Raw genomic sequence first — 24123 nt, forward strand, 5'->3', positions numbered from 1 at the left:
TTTGAGTTTGCAACCCAATATTACGCTTTATAAAAATTAAAGAAGACTGAAATACAGTGTCTTCGGAAAGTATTCTGACCCTTTGACTTTTTCCACATTTTGTTACGTTACAGCCTTATTCTAAAATGGATTAAATAAATAAAAAATCCTCAGCAATCTACACACAATAACCCATAATGAAAAAGCGAAAACAGGATTTTTGATATTTTTGCAAATGTATTAAAAATAAAAACAGAAATACCTTATTTACATAAGTATTCAGACCCTTTGCTACGAGACTCGAAATTGAGCTCAGGTGCATCCTGTTTCCATTGATCATCCTTGAGATGTTTCTACAACTTGATTGGAGTCCAACTGTGGTAAATTCAATTGATTGGACATGATTTTGAAAGGCACACACCGGTCTATATAAGGTCCCACAGGTGACAGTGCATGTCAGAGCATAAACCAAGCCATTAGGTCGAAGGAATTGTCCGTAGAGCTCCGAGGTACAGATCTGGGGAAGGGTACCAAAACATTTGTGCAGCATTGAAGGTCCTCAAGAACATAGTGGCCTCCATCATTCCTAAATGGAAGAACTTTGGAACCACCAAGACTCTTCCTAGAGTTGGCCGCCTGGCCAAACTGAGCAATCGGGGGAGAAGGGCCTTGGTCAGGGAGGTGACCAAGAACCCGATGGTCACTCTGACAGAGCTCTAGAGTTTCTCTGTGGAGATGGGAGAACCTTCCAGAAGGACAACCATCTCTGCAGCACTCCACCAATCAGGCCTTTATGGTAGAGTGGCCAGACCGAAGCCACTCCTCAGTAAAAGGTACATGACAGCCCGCTTGGAGTTTGCCAAAAGGCACATAAAGACTCTCAAACCATGAGAAACAAGATTCTCTGGTCTGATGAAACCAAGACTGAACTCTTTGCCCTGAATGTCAAGCATCACGCTGGAGGAAACCTGGCACCATCCCTACAGTGAAGCATGGTGGTGGCATAATCATGCTGTGGGGATGTTTTTCAGCGTCAGGGACTGGGAGACTAGTCAGGATCGAGGCAAAGATGAACGGAGCAAAGTACAGAGAGATCCTTGATGAAAACCTGCTCCAGAGCGTTCAGGACCTCAGACTGGGGAGAAGGTTCACCTTCCAACAGGACAACGACCCCAAGCACATAGTCAAGACAACGCAGGAGTGGCTTCGGGAGAAGTCTCTGAATGTCCTTAAATGGCCCAGCCAGAGCCCGGACTTAAACCTGATCGAACAGCTCTGGAGAGACCTGAAAATAGCTGTGCAGCAACGCTCCCCATCCAACCTAACAGAGCTTGAGAGGATCTGCAGAGAAGAATGTGAGAAACTGCCCAAATACTGGTCTGCCAAGCTTGTAGCGTCATACCCATGAAGACTCGAGGCTGTAATCACTGCCAAAGGTGCTTCAACAAAGTACTGAGTAAAGGGTCTTAATACTTATGTAAATGTAATATTTCAGTTTTGTATTTTTAATACATTTGCAAAAAATTATACAAACCTGTTTTGCTTTGTTATTATGGGGTATTGTGTGTAGATTGATGAGGGAACAAAACAATTTCATCAATTTTAGAATAAGGCTGTAACCTAACAAAGTGGAAAAAGTCAAGGGGTCTGAATACTTTCCGAAGGTGTCCCTAGTTTTATCAATCTCTGAGTAATTAGGAAGAACACTCATCCCGGTTGTCCCCTACTACAATTTTACTCATAAGCAATTAGAAAAGTTTAAGGCTATAATTTGGTTAGAGAAATATGATGGTGCATCTAGTGGAAGAAGTTTAGAAGTTTGTTAGTGTTCAAATGTTTTGTGGTAGTTGAAGAAGTAAAAAAAAATTACTTGAGTGAAGTAGCAAAATATAGTCAAAGTTAAAGGTCAAGTAAGTTAGAATTTTGTCCACAAATGTACCCAAATGTCTATTATATGTTAATAGTTTATGATTAGTGAATGCCATAATTTATTTATTTTGTTAGATACTTCTCACTATTATCTGAAATCGTTTTTTTAAAAAGCCATTTAAGCTGTCACGCTAGCTGTTCGCTCCGAACAGATTCACAAATCATGGGATTTTTTTGTGCTATGCAGATGTTGTCTCCCTCCAATGCATGTGTTGCTAGGCAATACTTTGGATTGTGGGGCAATAAGATCATACTTTCATCACAAATTACTACACTCAGACTACCACCACAGAATAATTCAACTGTAATAATAGAGTACAGAAGACAACGAGGCATTGTTGAAATTTTAAATTAAAACGTTTCTTTTATCACAGGAATCTGGAAGAGAGCGGTATTTTCATGAAGTTTTTGTATTTATTATGGATCCCCATTAGCTGCTGCCAAGGCAGAAGCTACTCTTCCTGGGGTCCAGCAAAATGAAGGCAGTTCATACAATTTTAATACAATTAAAAACATTTAAAAGTAATCTCTGGGCTGGAGGGGGATAAGTGGGAAGAGGGACCCACTGGCCGGAGACAGGCACCCCTTCCCTCGGAGCACCTCTGCCCCCAGGGGGACACACAGTCATAGAGCATAACATACTATACATCTGACTTTCATTATTTAAAATGCCAATTATAGATTGTTTTTACCATAAATGCGTTCATTTACAAACACAGGCAACTATAGTTTAGACATTTTCGGTTGAATGAGAGTTGTGTAGCCTATTCAGTCCAGTCAGTATGTCCTTCTTTATTCCACACAAAGAATGTTTGAAATCAAAACAGCCTCTCTAGGGCTGTTATGGTGACTGTATTACCGCCACACCTGGAGTCAGGAGTCATGACCGCAGTCAAATTTCAAGTGATTGTTGAGTCATGGTAACTAGGCTTTTCCAAAACTGCTCTCTGATGCCGCTGATGGTCATTAGTAGCCTACAATCTAATAAAAAAACGTAATGAGAGCCCTGGCATTCAGAGTTTGAGTAGAATAGGATCACCTGTTTCGCAGCGAGAGCCAGCTCCTCATAGCTGGTTGATGCATGGAATGAAATAAGTGTTCCTATAAGCCCATGTTGGCAACATTGCTATATGCTATGCTATGCAATTGCATGAGAAAGAGTTTTGTTGGCCTCTATTAAAAAGAGGATGATCCCATCAGCTTTCTATAGGCAAGGCCTTCTATATTTATTTGTCAAGTTTCCTAATATTAAGCACATTGCTTCGCTTTACAACCGGAATAGCCTACCTGGCTGGCATGAAAATGAACTGTGGGAAGAGCGTCCTCCATTCGCTATTCAAGTGCATAGGTATGACGTCTTTTTTCCCTCTGCCCCTGTTCGGACAGGTATATGATAACGGCCCATTCTAAATCAAAACTAATTTCACACATATATTATTTAGTATATGTAACAACAAGATTAAATTGAGAATAGTCTGATGGGTGAGAATATTATCACTTGAGAATGATGCCCAGCATGTGCAGTCTAAGGCAAGAAACCTAACATGAATTTATTTGCGACTTTTTCTAATCATAGTCGCATGCATCGTATAGCCTAGCCCATTGGCCTATATGTCTTGATAAGGTTTGTATCACAACTAAAGTGGCCAAATAACTCTATGCATAGCCTATAGGCCTAGAACCCCTGGAACAGTACTGGAGAGCCCAGAGCCTACAGAGTCTAGTGAAACGTGTTCTTATAAGCCGAGTCATTGAAAGCAGAGTTTTGACTGGCCACAATTTAAAAGAGGATCCTAGCTTTCTCGTACTGCTATATTTATTGCTAAATTCTTAAAATTAAGCACATTAATCCACTTCACAACCAGTGTAGCTTACCTGGTAGTAGCATATTAAAAACATAACCACGGAAGCACTAGCACTTCCTCCATTTGCTGTTCGAGTGCAGGCTATACAGATTACTTTTGTTTTGTGGGCCATTCAAAAAATAAATAATCCACACATATAATAGTAGGCTATATTCAAAGACCAGATTAAATTGATAATACTCTGATGGGTGAGCATATTATCAAGTACTTGTCAAATTGTGAATGAGAGACTGATGAAGTATGTGCAGCCTGCACAAGAAACAGATCAGAGTGCATTCCTTTCATGTGACTTTTTTCAAATCATCATTAGTCACATCATACAGCCTTAGAATATATAAAGAAATCTAAACATATAGCCTAAGCTTTGTATGACAACTAAAGTTAAATAAATAACTCAAAATTAAGCATATAGGAGGACCTGTTTCAAATTATCACTTTGTTAACCGTTCAACACAGAATATTGTGATGGTCTAGGCAATATTAAATGGATTTATTCGACTTTTTAAAATGTAGATGTTCCAAAGGTCCACATCATACGCTTGTAGTCTATGAGTGGAAACCAGGAGATGCTAAACATGTTTACGTTAATTAACGCTCAATTACCGTGAGACCGCAGTTATTTGCATGACAGATACCGGCTGACAAAATTTCATGACCGCCACAGCCCTAGTCGTCTCCAATCCTACTTCTGTGTTTTAGTCTGGTTCTAGTGGGTGGCGAGCACAGAATTGCACATCAGCGCTGCAAGCTGGATGGGTGTTTACTACTGTGCAAGGCAGCCTACAGACCAGTACTAAAGGTCAACGATAACTACGTGTAGACAAACAGTGGTAGGTTAGTTTAGTGGGTTGGAGTGAGCTGTGTGGCATAAGTCTTATGTGCTCCCCCATTGTTATAATTTGAATGTTCTGAAAAGGTCAATGGCAGTTCATTCAACATTGAGAAGTTAGCTAAATTAGTTGATGCAGTTACTAAAACAACTGGTAGTAGATCATTCTGTTCTGATTCCAGATATAAATAGCAGAGAAGTAGACAAAGATGTAATACCCTCTACGTTTTTCTCTAAAGTGTTGGGAAAGTGCTATAAATGTCAGTTGTTTGTAGAAGTTGAGATGAGAAGTAGTTGAGGTGGTTACTGGAACAGCTGTCATTTTTGATTGGTAGAAGATACACTGAAAAAATATATAAACGCAACATGCAACAATTTCTAAGATTTTACTGAGTTTCAGTTCATATAAGGAAATCAACCAATTTAAATAAATAAATTAGGTCCTAATCTATGGATTTTTTATACTGGCCCCCCGTGGGAATCGAACCCACAACCCTGGCGTTGCAAACGCCATGCTCTACCAACTGCCGGCCATTCCCTCCCCTACCCTGGACGACGCTGGGAATGACTGGGAATACAGATATGCTTCTGTTGGTCACAGATACCATAAAAAAAAGTAGTGGGGTGGATCAGAAAACCAGTCAGTATCTGGTGTGACCACTTCATGCAGCGCGACACAACTCCTTTGCATAGAGTTGATCAGGCTGTTGATTGTGGCCTTTGGAATGTTGTCCCACTCCTTTTCAATGGCTGTGCGAAGTTGCTGATTCTTGGTGGGAACTGGAACACGCTGTCGTACACGTTGATCCAGAGCATCCCAAACATGCTCAATGGGTGACATGTCTGTTGAGTATGAATGCCATGGAAGAACTGGGACATTTCAGCTTCCAGGAATTGTGTAGAGATCCTTGCGACATGGGACTGTGCATTATCATGCTGAAACACGAGGTGATGGCGGCGGATGAATGGCACGACAATTGGCCTCAGGATCTCATCATGGTATCAATAAAATGCAATTGTGTTTGTTGTCCGTAGCTTATGCCTGCCCATACCATAACCCCACCACCACCATGGGGCACTCTGTTCACAACGTAGACATCAGCAAACACACGATACATCTGCCCGGTACAGTTGAAACCGGGATTCATCCATGAAGAGCACACTTCTCCAGCATGCCAGTGGCCATTGACGGTGACCATTTGCCCACTGAAGTCGGTTACAACGCCGAACTGCAGTCAGGTCAAGACCCTGGTGTGGACGACGAGCACACAGATGAGCTTTCCTGAGACGATTTCTGAAAGTTTGTGCAGAAATTTTTCAGTTGTGCAAACCCATAGCTTCATCAGTTACCCAGGTGGCAGGTCTCAGACAATGCCGTAGGTTAAGAAGCCAGATGTGGAAGTCCTGGGATGGTGTGGATACATGTGGTCTGCGGTTGTGAGGCCGGTTGGATGTACTTCTCTAAAACGATGTTGGAGGAGACTTATGGTAGAGAAATTAACATTAAATTCTCTGGCAACAGCTCTGGTGGACATTCCTGCAGTCAGCATGCCAATTGCACGCTCCCTCAAAACTTGAGACATCTGTGGCATTGTGTTTGTGACAAAACTTTTCCAGACTAGTCTGCATGTTTTAAAGTTTAAAGGTGTAAGTGGAGTACATTTCCAAAGAATAGCAATAATAATAAAAAGGTACAATAAGCCACACTAATTAAGCATGACAACAACAGTTGTAATGGTCTCAATATGATAGCCAGCATAGGCCTAGAATCCTACCCAGAAAGAAGAACCTTCATGAATAAAGTGCTGATGTTTCACCCAACCTGGTGTGAGAGGCGGTGCCCAGGGCAATAGAGGCGGCCACAAGTTCGAAGACTCACGCCGCGTTCAAAACAACTGGGAACTCTGAAAAATACGAAGTCATGACGTCAGTGATTTTCAGGTCGGAAAGTCGGCGCTCTAGAACCTTGTGAAAGTGACAAACTGACACGTTTTCATTTTAATCAAAAACTACTTTATATCGAAGGAGTGCTTTTGATTTGACGGCCTGCACATGCGCGGTTCAGCGCAAAATTAGCGTTTGATCCGATGACGTGTTAGATCTTAGCTAGCTAACATCGCCATGACATCACCTACAAGCATGATCATGGATTTATTTCAATTGGAGAAGCAGTTTCTGCTTATCTTCATACCGTATTATCTTTGACTAATTGCTCCGCGGGGCTTGTTGAGAGGGAGGAGCCACTCACAGGTAGGCTAGCAGGTAGATCAGGATGTGTGGGAATGAGAGTAGGCTAGGAAAGCCTTTCTGTATTATTGATGTTTGATTAAGAAGTTCTCCCGACCCATGTAAAACTGGGATATATGAGATATGCTGTGCGAGCTTATGTACAAAAGCCACTTCAATGTCATCAATGTCAAAAGTTTGGCCACCTGTCAAGTGTGCACGGCGTTGTAATTGCGATGGGAATCGCAGAGTTCCATGAGTGCCCTGTTAGGGTGAAGGAGGTCAAAGTAGGAAGGATCAAGGCTGTCAAGAAGGTCTCCTGAGCAGAGGCAGTGAAAATAGTAGAAGCAGCGAGTAGAGATGATGAAGCTATGGCAGTGGATGATGCCCAACAGTCTGTGGATGTCAGTCAGTTGAGAGATCCTGAAATACGAAGGTTGATTTTGTTGCGTTTATTGCGCAGGTGATTCATTGTACAGGACAAACTAACAGAAAGTCGAAGAAACTAGAAATCATTGTGAAAGCGGCTAAAAGGCTCTTGGATCTCCAGGATTTCACGGCTGAAACATTGCAGGGAATACTGTCTGAAGATGCTTCCCCCCCTCCCTGAGTACATTTTACTAATTGAAGAAGTACATTGACTTTTGTTTAGTTAAAAAAATATATATATATATCTGTATTTCTTTCCCTTATTTTTGTATTTCTTATTTTCGTTAAAGTATCTGTTTTTACCCCACCCAGTAGGTGGCGGCAATACACCTTTTTGGATGTAGCCCACCAATAAAACCTTGGAAGAAGAAGAAGAAGAAGCTAGTCTAAGGCCGTGTCTAGACTTGACAGTTCATGCAGCTTTAGTATTCTGATCATGGAAATCCGAACACGTCATGCATCTACCATGTCAACAGTGTGTCCGGATTCCCTTTTCCCGCTCTATATTGAAATGCCAGTATGCATTCTACAAACGGTGGTATCCACAAAATATGATAAAACACAACAACTACTAGCTAACTAGCCAGCTAACCTCTGTAGCTAGCCAGCAAGCTAGCAAGCAATGTTTAAAGGGATTGCAAACTGGTTAGCATAACTCTAGCCAAACAAAAAAATAATATTTTGTAAATATTATCTAGCTGGTTGGCATTTATGAAGCCAACAAAAACACATTCCTCACACACTAGGAACATATTTCCTCCAACATTATAATGAAAATGTGCCTCTTGGTCCCAAAACACACGTTTTCTGGAGACTTGTGGGAGGAGTGCTGATGAAGTCTCCCACTGTATGCGCTTTCAGTAGCCTAATTGCGTCCAGTCCAGACTGAGGAGAAATCTGCACACAATGCATCCCTGACCACTTCCTGAAGTGGTGAGCCAGATCTGAATACAATCAGACCACAAAGCGATTTTTGTGCATCTAGACGATCTTCGTATTCTGATAGCAGAAGTCACATGTAAGTGTCAAGTGTAGACACGACCTAAAAGCGCCAACTTTTAAAAAGTGATTGTAAAGTAATAAAACTAGTGCATGACCATTTAAACATCTGTGAGAAAATAACAGCTGAGTGCGTAAGAATCTGCTTAAAATCAAGGTTTGCGAACAGCGAACAAACTAGCCAACAGCCATCCCTTGACCGGAAATCCCAATGGGCACACACTGGTTGAATCAACGTTGTTTCATGTCATTTCAATGAAATTACATGGAATAGATGTTGAATTGACGTTTACGCCCAGTTGGTAACTTTTTTAATTTTATATAAAATTCCCATGCAACAGAAAGGTAAACAGCAGGACACAACACACCACCATGTAGGCTAAACGCCTGTATCTTTGTTGTGACTGGGTGTATTGATACACCATCCAAAGTGTAATTAATAACTTCACCATGCTCAAAGGGATATTAAATGGCTTTTTTATTTTAACCCATCTACCAATTGGTGCCCTTCTTTGCGAGGCATTGGAAAACCTCCCTGGTCTTTGTGGTTGAATCTCTTGGGTCCCCAAAATGAGGGGGTGCACGTAGCTGCCCAGTGGGGCGAAGAGCACATTCCTGAATTGTCCTCCAAAGGGCACACCCCTGAATCATTCAAATGTCCACTTCAAATGGGTCTGTCTGGGCTCATCCATCTCCTCATCGCTCCAGTCTGGGGGTGCGTCTGTACCAAAGTACCGGTCACCGAAATTTCCTTGGGACAAGACAACAGCATAGATTAGAGTTTGAAGCAGAGCACAGACAGGCGTGCGTGCGCACACACAAACAATGTCTCTCACCTATGCCGGGGATGATGTGGAAGAGGTTGTTGACCTTCTTGTCGACGGCGGTGGTGATGATTTGGACCTTAGGGAAGGCGTAGGCCACAGAATGAACCCCCATCTCAGCCATCAGCAGAGACACCAGCAAGATCTTATCCTCCTGGACATCATGATCCTGGACAGGACAAGACAGACAGGGTGACAGAGAAAGATGTCACCTTAATTATGACATAATTACCATTGTGCTATGACAGTAAATACCTGTAAATAGCACAGAGTAAAATAAAGTGTAACCCTAATGTGTTCACCCACCAGGAGGACTCGTACGGCCATCATGGCAGCAGCTCCTGTGGACACGGTGCAGTCCATCAGAATCACATGGTCCTCACCAATGTCCTTAGGCAGACGCAGGTAGTGCAGCTGAGAGGGAGGGACAGGGAGGAAAGAGGGGAGGAAGGACAGACAACAGGGCTATAACTATGGCCCAGAATTTATTCTGACCAGGTCCCATGGTCCTACTCAAGGCATGTGTGTTTTTCAGATCCATACCTCTGGTTCTCCTGTGTCCTGATTGGTCTGGATGAGGATCTTCCCGATGCGGACATCTTTACACACCGCTCGGAGAGCTGGCTCCATGGTCTCTCCCGCTCGAAGGATGGACACTCCTGTGATCTACGGAAAACCAGGAGAGATGGATTAACACACTGACTGACAACTGAGTACAGTAAATACATTTAAGAACAAGAACATGTACAAGATAGCAATACTATACTGTTCATTATGACAACACTGGCTGACAAATACACAGGATTGAGTTCACATCTAATAATAGATTAAAGATGTTATCAAAAGCTAGGTTTCCATCCAATTGGCGACAGATTTTCATGTGAATATTCAAAAATCTGCATTAAAAAAATATGCGCATTTTCACACCAGAGATGTGTTTCCATCAAATTGACTTGTTGCAGATAAAAGGCTGTGAGTGACGTAGTGCACATAAAAATATATTTTGCTATTAAATTCCCATGTACCGAATAAAAAATACAAGTTAAATTCCATCGCATTTTCAACTCTACTGATGGTTTTCTCACAATTAGTTTTGCGTTACATGGCGAGTGTGCCCACTCCGATATTGGCACATGCACTCTAGCCAACAGCATGCAGGTATCTGCTCGCTGTTGGCTAAAACGCGCGTACTGTATAGCCTACATTATGAGATTATTACGGACAAAAGAGCAAGATTATTTGTACTTGTCAAACAGCAGCCAAGCATTGATGATCATGTCACCCGAATAAGACCATCGATATTTATTGGAAAGGAGCATCAAGCTCATCACCTTGCACTTTAACCACCCTGTGAAGTTCATAACTTATTTCATCTGTAGCCTAATAAACTGCATGCTTTCCCAACGAGTTGTAGTAGGAGGACCACACGACATGTCATCGCGTGACTCCAAGTTTACTTCGATTTGATTGTTATTATATCAATATTTGCACATAAAAGCGTTTCCATCGACATTTCTCACATAGTCTAGCGTATTTTGTTGTGTCGACATTTGGCCTGTCATGACAATTTTTTTATCCGACGTACTTTACTCGCATAAAACGGTTGGATGGAAACCTGGTTATAGAGAGCTCATTTAAATTACAAAGAGATAGTATTTTCTGATCAGAGGGCACTAGATGACTGAACTGGAAACAAGTGAATGAGTAGGAGAAAGTTCGAGAGAGAGAGATGGATAGACAGACAGACAGACAGACAGACAGACAGACAGGAAGAGAAATAAAGAAAGCTGAACTAACCCTCTTCCCGTGGAAAGTTCTGCCTTCATAGTCCTCTCCCTGCGGTGTCTGAACTTTATGGCTCTGTGGAAAGAGAGAGAGAGAGAGAGAGAGAGGGGAGGATGAGCTCAGAGGTGTGTGTAAAGATCTGAAGACAACACACCCATGGTGCGTTTTCAGTTGGCCACAATAAACTACATCAGATTGATGGTCAGTGGTCAACTCAGTCAACAAAACACTTATTTACTCCAACACCTATAGCTCTAGTAGGTGGTACATACACACCATACTTTAGCACACTGTAGTTGCTGTGCGATTTAAGTTAGCTGGTGTGTTTGTGCAGTTGCTTTATGTGTGTGTCTTCTTGGTTTGTGAGAACTTTCCACTGCGGTGGATTGACAGTTTCCATGCTCCAGAGACCAGTCTCTCTCTTCTGCTCTCTCTCTCTTCTTTTTTTCTCTCTCTCACCATCTCTCAATCTTGACCTCTCATGCTGTCTTTCCATCTCTTACACTCTGTTTCCATCTTTTTAACTCTCTGTTTTTCAGTTATTACATTTTTCTCCCTCAATCTTTCAATCTCTTTCTAAATCAATCTAAATTCCAATATGCTTAATGGTATGAACATTTAGGTACTGTAGAACAAGGTTGCCAGAGCTCGCTCTCTCTCTCTCTCTCTCTCGCACACATACCTGTGAGGGGAGGAAGGAGAGAGCTCTTTCAATCAGCAGACGCATCAGCCTCTTGGAGTAGAAGATGAATTCATCCCTGCTCGTCTCTTTGTTTCTGGGCAGAGGAGATAGGACAGTTAGGGGTCAGACAGATATAAATAGACCCTATGGACCATGTAGTCACATCAACCCACATTGTGGAAGTGAATGCTACAGTATGTTTATGCATCTCTCTGACCTGCCTGTGTTATTATCTGACTATGTCAGTGAGTCGTTATATTGAATAGTACAGTAATGAGTAGTACCATTGATTATTACTGGTATCTTATGATGGTGGGCATGCCACTGACCTGGGGCATGTTAGTACAGTACCTGACTAGTAGTGGTGGGTAGTTATACATGAGTTATAGAGGTAGTAGTTATACAGTGTGTAGTGTGTATTGCAGTCATATACTATATATAGAGAGTTGGGCCAATGCGGTTTGTGTCTGAACGTTCTGAGAGCGCCCCTTTCTCCTTCATAGCTATGGGGTAATTAACGCTTCCGCATTGTGCTGTTTATTTCTGATCGTTTTCAAAACCTATGACGATGTGCAGTGAAAGCAGATATGTGATTTGTTGACACCACAACACAGTACCGACTTGGATAGATGTTATGTTGGTAAAATGTTGCTTGTTAACGGCGGCTCATTTCATAGGGAGTTGTCGGAGGCGGTCTCGCATTGTTACATCACCAACATGTTGAGAATAAAGGCGCTAACGTGGCGTCCGTTCTAAAACCTGGCCAAAATCTCGTAAAATATGGCTTTGGTGTACTGTACCTGATGATGGTGTGCATGCTACTGACCTGGGGCATTTAAGTGATAATGCCCAAGAAGCCGGTGTTTGTAGGATATATTGGCACTGGTGTTGTTAGGCCCAAGACAAAGTCGAGGGGAGGCAAACCGTGCCAATATATCCTCCAAACACCGACTTCAAGGGCATTATCACTTTTATACAACGGGTTACCAACATATTCAAATAATGATTGACATATTTTCATTAAAATATTTATTTTGATGCATTTATTCATACTATTTCATCCTTCCACAAGATATAGTCCAGACACAAATCTAGGGTTGCTACCCAAGCCGACTGGTCGTTCGTTCTATCAGTTTGCTTGCTAGAGACGCAACCCAGTCGTTCAGTCTTTTTGTTCTGTATCTATGGATGCGACCAAGTCGTTTGTTCTAAATGTTCCATTGCCATACTAGCTGGCAATGTTCTTATCCCTTGCTTGCTAGCTAGCCAACTACGGCTAATTTACAGTCACGTCAAAAAGTGCAGCCAGAATAACAGCAAAGTAGCCTCATTTGCATTTGTTTAAGCTGTTTTCTACAGACATTTATTTGGATACATCCATAACAATGAGCTAATGAGGCTCGATTTCGCCTGGCATAGAAAATGTGCTCACTCATCAGGACACTGTTGTTCAGAGGAGGTAGCCAACAGCACAGCTACAGTAACAATCACTTCAAACTGAAGCTGGAAAGACTGCAAACTAGCTGCACTTCGTTTCATTCAATGTACCTTTTTTTGTATATATCCATAAAAATGATGCCAGCTGATTCATGATTTCGACTGGCTGAGAAACGCTGTTTGCCTATCTGTCTCGTCCCAACACGTTCATTACTATGTGACAGCTGGAGATCGAATTTGAATATTGAAACAATGTTGCAAATGTCGGAGAGACAGACAGCCAGGTTTACGCAAATCTCCGCTGTTAAAAACGAAATGTTAGTCTAAAAGAAATGTGAGATAATGTCTAGATGCTTTTTATAGTGGAGATCAAGTTGATAAATTGCCTGGCTGGGCTGATGAGAAAGTGGATTGCGCAGTCAGATGGAACAGAGTAAATAGGCATTTTAACATCATAGATTTAGCCGGTGGTAACTTGTGGAAATAGATTTTAACCAATCAGCATTCAGGATTAGATCCACCCATTGTATAAATGAGTACAGTACCTGACTAGTAGTGGGTCATTCTACAGTAGTTCTAGAGCTAGTAGTTACAGTATACAGTGTGTAGTGTGTATTGTACCTGATGATGGTGTGCATGCCCCTGACCTGAGGTGTACTCTCCAGAACACTCAGGGTCTGGGGGAGAGGCTGGGCCTGGTGGGCGGAGGCAAGGGCTGCCCTGTAACCATAGCAACCAGGAGGAGAAATGGAGGAAGGACTTATCAGCACTGGAATCGGCGGTAGGTTGCATACATCCAGTCACAGGCTTGAAAAACACCAGCAAGCGCGCACACACAGACTTTTAAACAGTATCATCACACTGGTGTTAATATTGATTAGTGGGTAGGTAGGATTCTAGAAAACACACATTTAAAACACACCAGATTAAAATAGGAAGAGCAGAAAGATCCAGGTCAGTTAGCAGCACTGAACATCTACAGTAGTGTCTGCCATTATACAACAGCTTCAAGAGAACGTTTGATGATTCTTAGCTACTGTTTTGGTTCCAATTCAGTTAGATTCTACAGTGAGTGCTGAAAGAGTAATTAATTCAACACATTCAATGTGCAATAATTGAAACTGAAACTAGGCAGGAAACTTTGGATCAAATGTCCTTTGCTTACTAATGGTGGCCTAAGCACCCTGATTTTCTCTTAATTTTTCTCTTTGTGTTGTTATAATCCCATGTGATTCACACAAACACACACACACACACACACACATCAACGCAAAGAAAGCCCAACTTCTCAATTCAGATCCACACAGGCTGATTTAAAGAAAAATGAAGGTTACTATGCAGAGGGCTTAGCCCAGGCCTGGCCTGGTTTTTGGCTAGAATCTGACTTAAAAACATACAGCACAATGGGTTCTGGTCTTGCCAAAGATTAGAATTGAGGTCATGCAAGCTTTGAGTTGAGTGATATCACATTAAAACCCCACACTCTCAAGCTACATAAAACAAGCTGTGATACCGTTTCATAAAAAATTAAACTCCTGTTAGATAACGGAAAAAAAATGCAAACACAGATAAATCATATGCAAATCTGCTCACATATCCCAGCGAAGTTTCCTCTATGGAGAGAAGAGGGTTTGGACGAAACACAACGACACACAGTGACAGAGACAGAATGACAACGACGACAACAACAACAGAAAAAGGGAAGAAAATAAAAACAGACAAACAACATACGGTAAATAAAGAGATGGATAAAGGGATGATCATGTGATACAGTGCTGTGTGTGACAACTCAACACGCTGTGAGCAATCCTCACAATTCCTCAGACCAAGACACATTTTGCCATATAAAATTGCCAAATAATATTTTTGATCAATTTACAAATAATAGTTCAACCCGGTTAGTCTATTCAGTAACAAAGTCACTGTAATTCAGTCAGTGGTTGTGCCATTGTGTGTTATGTGTACACGTGGGCTGCTGTCACGCTGGTTGTGGCTGTTACACCTTCACTGTGTCTCTACACGTGGGCTGCTCTCACGCTGGTTGTGGCTGTCACACCTACACTGTGTCTCTACAATACAGAGGTACGACTCACAGCTCAACGGCCCCAATACATCCTGTGTCTAAAGAGATACCAAATGCACTTCCTCTCTCTCTCTCTCTCTCTACCACTCTGATATGCTGTGGCCGACATACTCAATGGAAAAACTCAGCCTTTTGTAGTAGATATAGAAAACTTTTGCTGCGGTTTGAGATGCGATTTGTGACAATAGCTCCTCTCTCTCTCTCTCTCTCTCTCTCTCTCTCTCTCTCTCTCTCTCTCTCTCTCTCTCTCTCTCTCTCTCTCTCTCTCTCTCTCTCTCTCTCTCTCTCTCTCTCTCTCTCTCTCTCTCTCTCTCTCTCTCTCTCTCTCTCTCTCTCTCTCTCTCTCTCTCAATTCAATTTTCTATTGAATTTTCAATTGAAGGGCTTTATTGTTATTGGCATGGGAAACGTATGTTAACATTGCCAAAGCAAGTGAAGTAGATAGTAAACAAAAGTGAAATAAACAATAAATATTAACAGTAAACATTACTCTCAGAAGTTCTCTCTCTCTCTCTCTCTCTCTCTCTCTTTCTCTCTCTCTGGGGCTGAGAGGTCAGTGAGGATGTCTCAGTAGATTATTTTTAGACACAGAATGCAGAGGGTGGGTGTGTGTGTGAGCCATCAAGTATTTAAGGTAGAGGAAAAAACAACATCCTCCAATCAACTGCCTGCTGCACATAGAACCGATAGAAGGGCATTCATCTTCACTCAACTGTCAAACACAGAACTGAAGTGTGGCGTGTCTGATGTCAAAGGGCAGATTGTCTCTCAAAGTTCTGCTCACTCATAGCTGTTTTTGTACTGTTTGCTTAATAGCGAATTAAGCATCACTCCACACATGCCAATTACTATTGATAATGCTATCTGTAATGGAATACTCTTTTCCCGTAGAGCCTGTTACATCATTCACTGTACTGTATCACTTGTCCATGTGCTCATTGACAAGGTGGGCTCCTAGTGTTGATACTGTGTAACAGCAACAGGCAGTTGGAGACAGGGAGGATGTTGATTTTGTGGCTTCGAAGTATAACTTGCCACTTCTGGGAACAGATAACGATATCTGACCCTGTATTAGTGATTTAGGGTACTAAATCGGTTGTGTGGTGGGGGGGGGTTCGGCGGTACAGTAAACAGTTGTGCTACTCTACCTGACGCTGAGCTCGCGCTGTGTGTGATGGAGGAATGAAGGGGGAGTAGAGTGGAGAGAGTGGTGCAGTGAGGTGGAGCAAGGCCAATAGTACCAATGTCAAATAGGTAACACCACAATAAGAACACATGCCTTCGTTGGTAATGAGGGATGGAAGCAATTCCATTTCAATTTGGTCAACTTTAGAAGATGAACTGAAAACTGCCATTTATTTCCAAGGAAGATTACATTTTCCAAATTCTTAAACTGGAATTTTATTTCAGGCACCTTAATTGTGATAGAAGTGACACACCAACCCTGCTAGCCATTAGTGCATGTGCCACAAGTCACATAGCAAAACATTAATTCACTCTATCCATCCTGACCTATTCACCTCATCTAACCTCTCATCAGTGACCTATTCAGGACGTTACAGAACAACCAGATAGAAATGGAGTATGTTGTGTAGAATAAAGAATCATACAGTATATTGCACCACATTGAATAAGCCTCTGGTCATGCTCAACATGTTTATACTTCATTTTGTGTAATCTTTCTCAAGAAATCATGCTATTAGAGAAAATGCTTTCTTGTTCCACTAGAGGGGGCAGTGGAGCTAGTATCAGTTCATAAACTGGTCCTGTCTGCTCTGGTTACATTTTAGTCATTTAGCAGACTCTCTTTTCCAGAGCGACTTACAGTTAGTGAGTGCATACATTATTATATATATATATTTTTATACTGCCCCCCCCGTGGGAATCAAACCCACAACCCTGGCGTTGCAAACGCCATGCTCTACCAACATCCCTGCCGGCCATTCCCTCCCCTACCCTGGACCAATTGTGCGCCGCCCCATGGGTCTCCCGGTCGCAGCCGCCTACAACAGAGCCTGGATTCGAACCAGGATCTCTAGTGGCACAGCTAGCACTGTGATGCAGTGCCTTAGACCACTGCGCCACTCGGGAGGCTAGGTTAGATGTAGAGCTGTCAAGCTGGAGGAGTATAAGGAGAGTGAAGGGAGGAACTCTTACCTCCTCTAGCTGGCTGTGGACGTGCTGTACGATCAGGTCTATGGCCACCATGTTGCCTCCTCCTTCCAGGATATGACACACACAGAAAGAGGAAGTGACATTAGACAGTGATGACATTATGTGTGTATATTATAATGGTTTAGGGGACTAAGTCAACTTTTCACTTTTCACTTAACGCCAATGCACGACTAAGTCAACATTTGATTTAAGTGGAAGTTCACCCCTAAAGGTCTAAGTCTGCGAGAGTATATGTATAAGCAAATGTATGTGTGTGTGTGTGTGTGTGTGAGAGAGCACATGGTCATACATTATTAAGTGTTCAGTGTGTTTGTGCTGGTTCCAAATCTTACCGCGTGGTACCACAATGTCAGCCAGTCGCATGGTGGGCTCAATGTACTGCTCAAAGGCGGGCTTCACAAACGTATTGTATTGTTTGATGATGCCCTCGATGTCCCGGCCACGCTCTGTGATGTCCCTCTGCAGCCGACGCACCAGACGGATGTCTGAGTCCGTGTCCACAAATATCTTCATGTCCAGCAGCTGTGGGGTGGAAAGAACACACACCATGAGAAACACACACACACGCATGCACGCACACACACACACACACACCATGAGAAACACACACCATGAGAAACACACACACACACGCATGCACGCACGCACACACACACCATGAGAAACACACACCATGAGAAACACACACACACACGCATGCACGCACGCACACACACACACACACACCATGAGAGAACACACACACCATGAGAGAACACACACACCATGAGAGAACACACACACCATGAGAGAACACACACACCATGAGAGAACACACACACACACACACACACACACACAAACACACACACACTATGAGAGAACACACACCATGTGAGAACACACACACCATGAGTAAGAAACACACACACCATGAGAAACACACACACCATGAGAAACACACAGACACGTGCACACACAACCTGCCCTTAATGCCATCAACGTGTCTTCCAGTCTTACCTGTAACAGCTCTTTATCTGCAAAGGCCATGATTCCCTCCAAGATGATAACACTGGCTCCATACACTGTTTTCTGAAAGGGATGAAACACACATACTGTAAGTCACCTGGCTGAATACAAACGCTGTGGGTTAAGTACGATTTTGACACTACCAGAAGTGCATGGTCGCCACCAAAACGTCTGCGTTGTTTTTGGTAACAATTCCACATTTCTCTAATGTCACAATCGGTCCCTGTGCCGTACGTGTCTGGTAATGTCTATCCGTAAAACGTGACTGAGACTCAGTTTTCTATCTTCCCCCATGCTAATGGTTAACAGGGTTAAACTTCTCATTGTTAGGGGATAACTGTAAAACATGTTAAGTCAAACGTGAATGGCTGCCACTGTGCATCTGGGATGGATTTGCAACTGCATGTCATAAAGTAACTCCGGATATGGAGATTAAAAGACTGTTGAGTAATCTAGCGACCAAGATCATATTGCAATAACCCTACGTCAACTCAAACTCTTTTATGGTACACACTGAGAGGGGCTGTGTGTGTTTTACACTGTGTTTCTACACGTGTGTGTGTGTGTGTGGGGGGGGGGCATTTCTGTTTGATTGTGTGTGTGCGTGTGTGTTCATCCGAGTGTGTCTTACCCACTCCTTCTGGCGTCCGTGTGTGGTAAAGTCATACACAGGGATCTTGACACTCTTGCCCAGTTTGAGTTTCCGCAGTGTGTGTGCCAGCAGGCCAAAGTCAAAGGCATCCGGGTGGTCAAAGTTGTAGTCATTACTGGCTGCCGTGACCTGCTGCTCACGAGTCAGAACCTAGACACAACATTGGACGGACATTAAAATAACAGTAAATCAGAGCCAAATTGCAAGCAGAACGTCATCCCTGAAATATCTGTGGATTTAGCATGAACATGATACTCTCTTGACCAGGACTTACACAGGACTTAGACATAGTCATGTGCACCTGAACGTGCATGTGCACACACACACCCCCTAGTGGAGTGCCTCTCAAATTAGCTTGACAAAATTTAGCTGGGACGGGAATGTTGTGACCATCCTGTGAGGAATGTTGTGACCCTCCTGTGAGGAATGTTGTGACCCTCCTGTGAGGACTGTGCCAGGAGGTGTGTGTGTGCACTGGACCGTAGGCAGCCCTTTAAAACTCCGGCCCTGGTATTTGGCCCTCTCCCACCCCCTCCTCTCGTGGTCCAATCATAAGCACTTTATAATTAACAGTGTCATAGAAATACAACCAGGTCAGTGCTACTCTAGAGTCAAGATGGGGCCTGGAAAGCCATAATGAGAGGTGTGATATCTCAGAGTGGATATCCATGGATATGGGACTGAGCAGGAGTTTTCCCAAATGAGACTAAGTTTTCCCAAATCACTGTTACCTGGTCAGTCATTTTTCAAATCTCCCTAATGGTTAAGGTTAAGATTTGGGGAAGGGTAAACTGAACCTAGATCTGTGATTTAATGGCAACTACCATTGCTGCTGATGTTATAAATGATAATGGTGTTTGGTTGTTAACTCACAGCTGGTATTTGGTATCTTAAAATGGCATTAGTTAAGATCCAAAGGGGGCTGGTAAAGGCAGTGACCTACAGTAAAGCTGGTAGAGCTGCAGTAAAGTCAGGCTGTCACTCTATTACGTAACACAAGAAGGGGAGGCTGATGACTATTTTAATGGTGGTTGTTTGGCCAATATCTCTCTCCTCTTGTCCTTACACTCGCTCGCCCACATTTAACTTATTTTATGTCCCCCCCCCTCTCATTTGACATCTGCCCTCTTATCCCCTCAGGGATCCTTCCATCTCTCTATCACTTTTCTCTCTTTAAAAGCCTGGTCACTCAGGGTAGAAAGATAGAGAGAGGGAGTAGAGAGAGAGAGAGACAGATAATGGGATTAAGTGGTATTAGAACACAGTAGACACATCTCCAGATCTCGTTCAGATTCTGGGGGGAGTGAGAGGAAAGCTGTCCTGTGCATGAGTGTTGTTGTGCTGTTATTGAGCAAGAGATGAATCTCTAGTATGTGACAGTCATTTGAACTGAAAGAGGTTCTAAAACTGGATAGGGCGGCCTCTAAAATGATTGTACATACTAAGCATACATGCACACACGGCTACACGCGTGCACAAATATATATGTGCAAGCACACACACACACCTTGTAGAAGGAGTCCATGCAGAGCAGGACCACCCAGGGGACATCCAGAGCCTCTATGATCTTCCTGGCTACAGTGGTCTTCCCTGAGGCACTGCCCCCACACAGACCTGCAGGACACACAGGGACACAATGGGAACTGGTGAGATGTGCGAGGTAGACAATGACCACTTATAAAACAGTCATTTACAATCTATCAGAACCAAGGACTTTTAAGTGGTCATTGTCTACCTCGCTCCTCTCACCAGTTCCCATTGTGTCCCTGTTTTAAATCATTATATTATTTTAGTGTGAATAGATTGTTGTTATATCCTTAGAGATTGAAAGTAGTGGTGTTAGGTTCAAGCTCTTTGTGTATGAGAAGAGTGTAATTATTTAGTGAACTGCAGTGGACTGTAGGAATGTGTACTCTCAATAACTCAAGGCCTCTCCTGACTGATAATTATTTAACCTTTATTTAACCAGGCTAGTCAGTTAAGAACACATTCTTATTTACAATGATGGCCTGGCAAGAGGCAAAAGGCCTCCTGTGGGGATGGGGTCTGGGATAAAAAAACAATAAACAATGTGTGACAAAATGGACAGCTCAGACAGAAGACACTGCAAACAGCACAAATACAACAGCAAACAAACAATGGCTGTGTGTGTGTGTGTGCAGGCATGAGTGTGGTGTGTGTGACGTAAAACAACATGCTTCCTTATATAAGGCAACGCAAACTAGTGACAACTAGAAACAACTACTTGTCTCAACAACCTGTTCATCTATTTGTCTTTTGAACTCCTCTAGGGACACCAGGTCTTGGAGTTTTAGGTTAGCTTCGAGGGAATTCCAAGACCAAGGGGCTGAGTCATGAAAGGACCTTTCTCCATGCTCGGTTCTAATTCTTCGGGACTCTTAGCATAAAACAAGATTGAGATCTGAGCTTGTATGTGCTTTCAATTCGAGCTAGAAGAGAGGATAGATAAAATGGCAATTTTCCTAAAAAAGATAAATAAGAATATACCAGTGTTGGAGCCTACGTGTTGCTAGTGATGTCCACCCGACAGCACTGTATGGATCACAATGGTGAGTTAGACGTCTCTGATTGGTGACAAAAACAAAGGGCTGCGTGATCCACAGATTCAAGAGCCTTCAGTGTAATAAATAGAATCACCATAGTCGAATACGGATAGAAAAGTACAAACAAATCAACTCCTTTCTGGCGCCAACTGAAAAACAAGCTTTGTGCCGGTAATAAAACCCAATACAGAGCTTGAGTTTCCTGACAAGGTTCTCTACATGGTTGGTGAAGCTCAACTTCTCATCCACCCAAACTCCCAGATATTTGTACATTTTGACTTGCTCTATAGAATGTCCTTCCAAGGTAGTAATTACATGGTTTTCAGAGTGTTTAATATTGGAAAATACCATGCATTTTGTTATAGAGGAAATCAGAACAAGCTTCAAATCGTACAGATTCGGTTGAATGATGTTAAAAGCTGTTTGAACTTTTTCAAAAGCCAAAGTCAAACTGCTGACACTTGAATAAAGAACAGTGTCATCCGCATAAAAATGTACATCAGCTGTCTCAATATAAAATAATAATAATATAATATGCCATTTAGCATACATTTTTACGTATGGGTGGTCCCGGAGATCGAACCCACTACCCTGGCATTACAAGCGCCATGCTCTACCAATTGAGCTACAGAGGACCAATGTTATGGATATAGATAATAAACAACAAGGGACCTAAAATGTATCCTTGAGGCACTCCCGAGCACAACTCTATGGTATCCGACTTACAACGATCTTCCTTAACACACTGGATAAAAATACATTTGACAGGTAGTTCACAAACCACTCAGAGCCTGTGGACAGTATGGTCCACAGTGTCAAACGCCTTTGACAAGTCTATGAATACAGATACACAATGCAGCTTCCTATCCAGGGTACAGTAAACATCATTCCAAATCTTCAAAGTTGCTGTGACAGTGCTGTGGCCACTCATACCACTCAAAATATTGTTTCCTGGAGGTAGGCCTTAAACTGCTTATTGACTAGGGACTCTAATACCTTTGACAGAATAGACAACTTAGATATGGGCCGATAGTTATTCTGTAGAGTGGGATCACCTCCTTTAAAAGAGTTAGGCCAAATGCTGATTTCCACAACCTGGGGATTCCATTACATTCTAGGGTGAGGTTAAAGGGGGAGCAATGATGTCTGCAGCTAATTGTAGTAGGCGGGGGTATAGATCATCAGGGCCAGGGGATCTTTTGACATCAATTGCTTTCAGGGCTCTACGGACCTCTGAGACAGAAAAGGGCAAGAAGGATAACCAGGAGAAGGAGTGCTCGGGAGTGTCTGTTAATTTCCCAGGGGGCTCATGTTGACCTTTAACCCTATCAAATAATCCACCTGCATCAAGAAAATGTTGATTAAAAGAGTTCAGAATAGAGGTTCTCTCAGTTACCACCTTTGAGCCAACCAGTTGTCTAGGGAGCTGTTCATAATTTTTGCACTCTAAACTTTTCACTACTTGCCAAAATGTAGAAAGATTATTCAGATTATCAGCAGTAGATTTGAGGTAGTGGTCTGCTTTCGGGTCATAGCAACATCCTGATTCCGAAGGCATTTAAAAGCCATCAAATCATCAGCTGAATCAGACCTTCTTGCTTTAGCCCACACAGCATTCCGTTTCCATTTGATTTCAGCTAGTTCATCTGAGAACCAAGGGTTGTCTCTGTCCTTAATTCTGTATTGTTTGAAATGGGCATGCTTGTTGCATACATCCTGGAATGCTTTGTGGAAGTAAGAAACCCCCCCCCCCCCAAAAAAAAAAAAAAGAAAAGGTGTGTCAAACAGTGGTGGGAAAAGTACCCAAGTATCATACTTGAGTAAAAGTAAATATACCTTAATAGAAAATGACTCAAGTAAAAGTGAAAGTCACCCAGTAAAATACTACTTGAATAAAAGTCTAAAAGTATTTGGTTTTAAATATACTTAAGTATCAAAAGTAAAAGTGTACATCATTTCAAATTCCTTATATTTAGCAAACCAGAAGGCACAATTTGCGTTTTTTTTATTTACAAATAGCCAAGGGCATACTCCAACACTCAGACATAATTTACAAACGAAGCATTTGTGTTTAGTGAGTCCGCCAGGTCAGAGGCAGTAGAGATGACCAGGGATGTTCTCTTGATAAGTGTGTAAATTGGAACATTTTCCTGTCCTGCTAAGCATTCAAAATGTAACGAGTACTTTTGGGTGTCAGGGGAAATGTATGGAGTAAGAAGTACATTATTTTCATTAGGAATGTAGTGAAGTAAAAGTAAAAGTAGTCAAAAATATAAATAATAAAGTAAAGTACAGATACCCCAAAAAACTACTTTTTACTTAAGTACTTTACCCTGCTGCTGGTCTTAACCCTGTGACGTTCACCATGTCATGTGTGTCTTAGAGGGGTTGGGAAGCAGAAGACACTTCATTTTCGTACTGTGATGTCACGAGAGGCTGTGTCCTGGAGGGACGTTACATCCCCCTGAGGTGGCTGCAAACCCAGACAGCTATGGCTCCATCTGCTGGTATGGTCGGGAACTCCACCCCTCTATGGCCAATCTTCCCACGCAGCTGAAACAAATGAGGAGCTGATGAGCTGAAGGTTTGGGAAGGGAAGAGACACACTGAGGGAGTGTGTGGGGGGTGAAGGGACACAGTCTCCAACCTGGGCTCTC

The 24123-nt window shown here is 42.5% G+C and overlaps 1 protein-coding gene across 5 annotated transcripts in view; it reads right to left on the bottom strand.

The window, feature by feature from the left end:
- Nucleotides 1–8738: 8738 nt before the first annotated feature.
- LOC121538618 (uridine-cytidine kinase-like 1) overlaps nt 8739–24123 on the bottom strand; it is a 55094-nt gene continuing 39709 nt past the window's right edge. For 4 of the 5 annotated variants that reach the window (XM_041846796.1, XM_041846798.1, XM_041846794.1 and 1 more), the window contains 13 exons: nt 20410–20516; nt 18882–19052; nt 18242–18313; nt 17575–17764; nt 17225–17286; nt 14578–14597; nt 13606–13704; nt 11548–11641; nt 10878–10940; nt 9624–9746; nt 9387–9494; nt 9093–9249; nt 8739–9007 (listed from right to left, as the gene is read on the bottom strand). In XM_041846796.1, coding sequence (XP_041702730.1) covers nt 8904–9007; nt 9093–9249; nt 9387–9494; nt 9624–9746; nt 10878–10940; nt 11548–11641; nt 13606–13704; nt 14578–14597; nt 17225–17286; nt 17575–17764; nt 18242–18313; nt 18882–19052; nt 20410–20516 — 1370 coding nt within the window. In that variant the 3' untranslated portion in view covers nt 8739–8903. Of the gene's footprint in view, nt 9008–9092; nt 9250–9386; nt 9495–9623; nt 9747–10877; nt 10941–11547; nt 11642–13605; nt 13705–14577; nt 14598–16215; nt 16233–17224; nt 17287–17574; nt 17765–18241; nt 18314–18881; nt 19053–20409; nt 20517–24123 lie in introns of all 5 variants that reach the window. The other variant, XM_041846795.1, reaches the window with a different exon arrangement.

This window comes from Coregonus clupeaformis, chromosome 24, assembly GCF_020615455.1.
Source record: "Coregonus clupeaformis isolate EN_2021a chromosome 24, ASM2061545v1, whole genome shotgun sequence".
Lineage (NCBI taxonomy): Eukaryota > Metazoa > Chordata > Actinopteri > Salmoniformes > Salmonidae > Coregonus > Coregonus clupeaformis.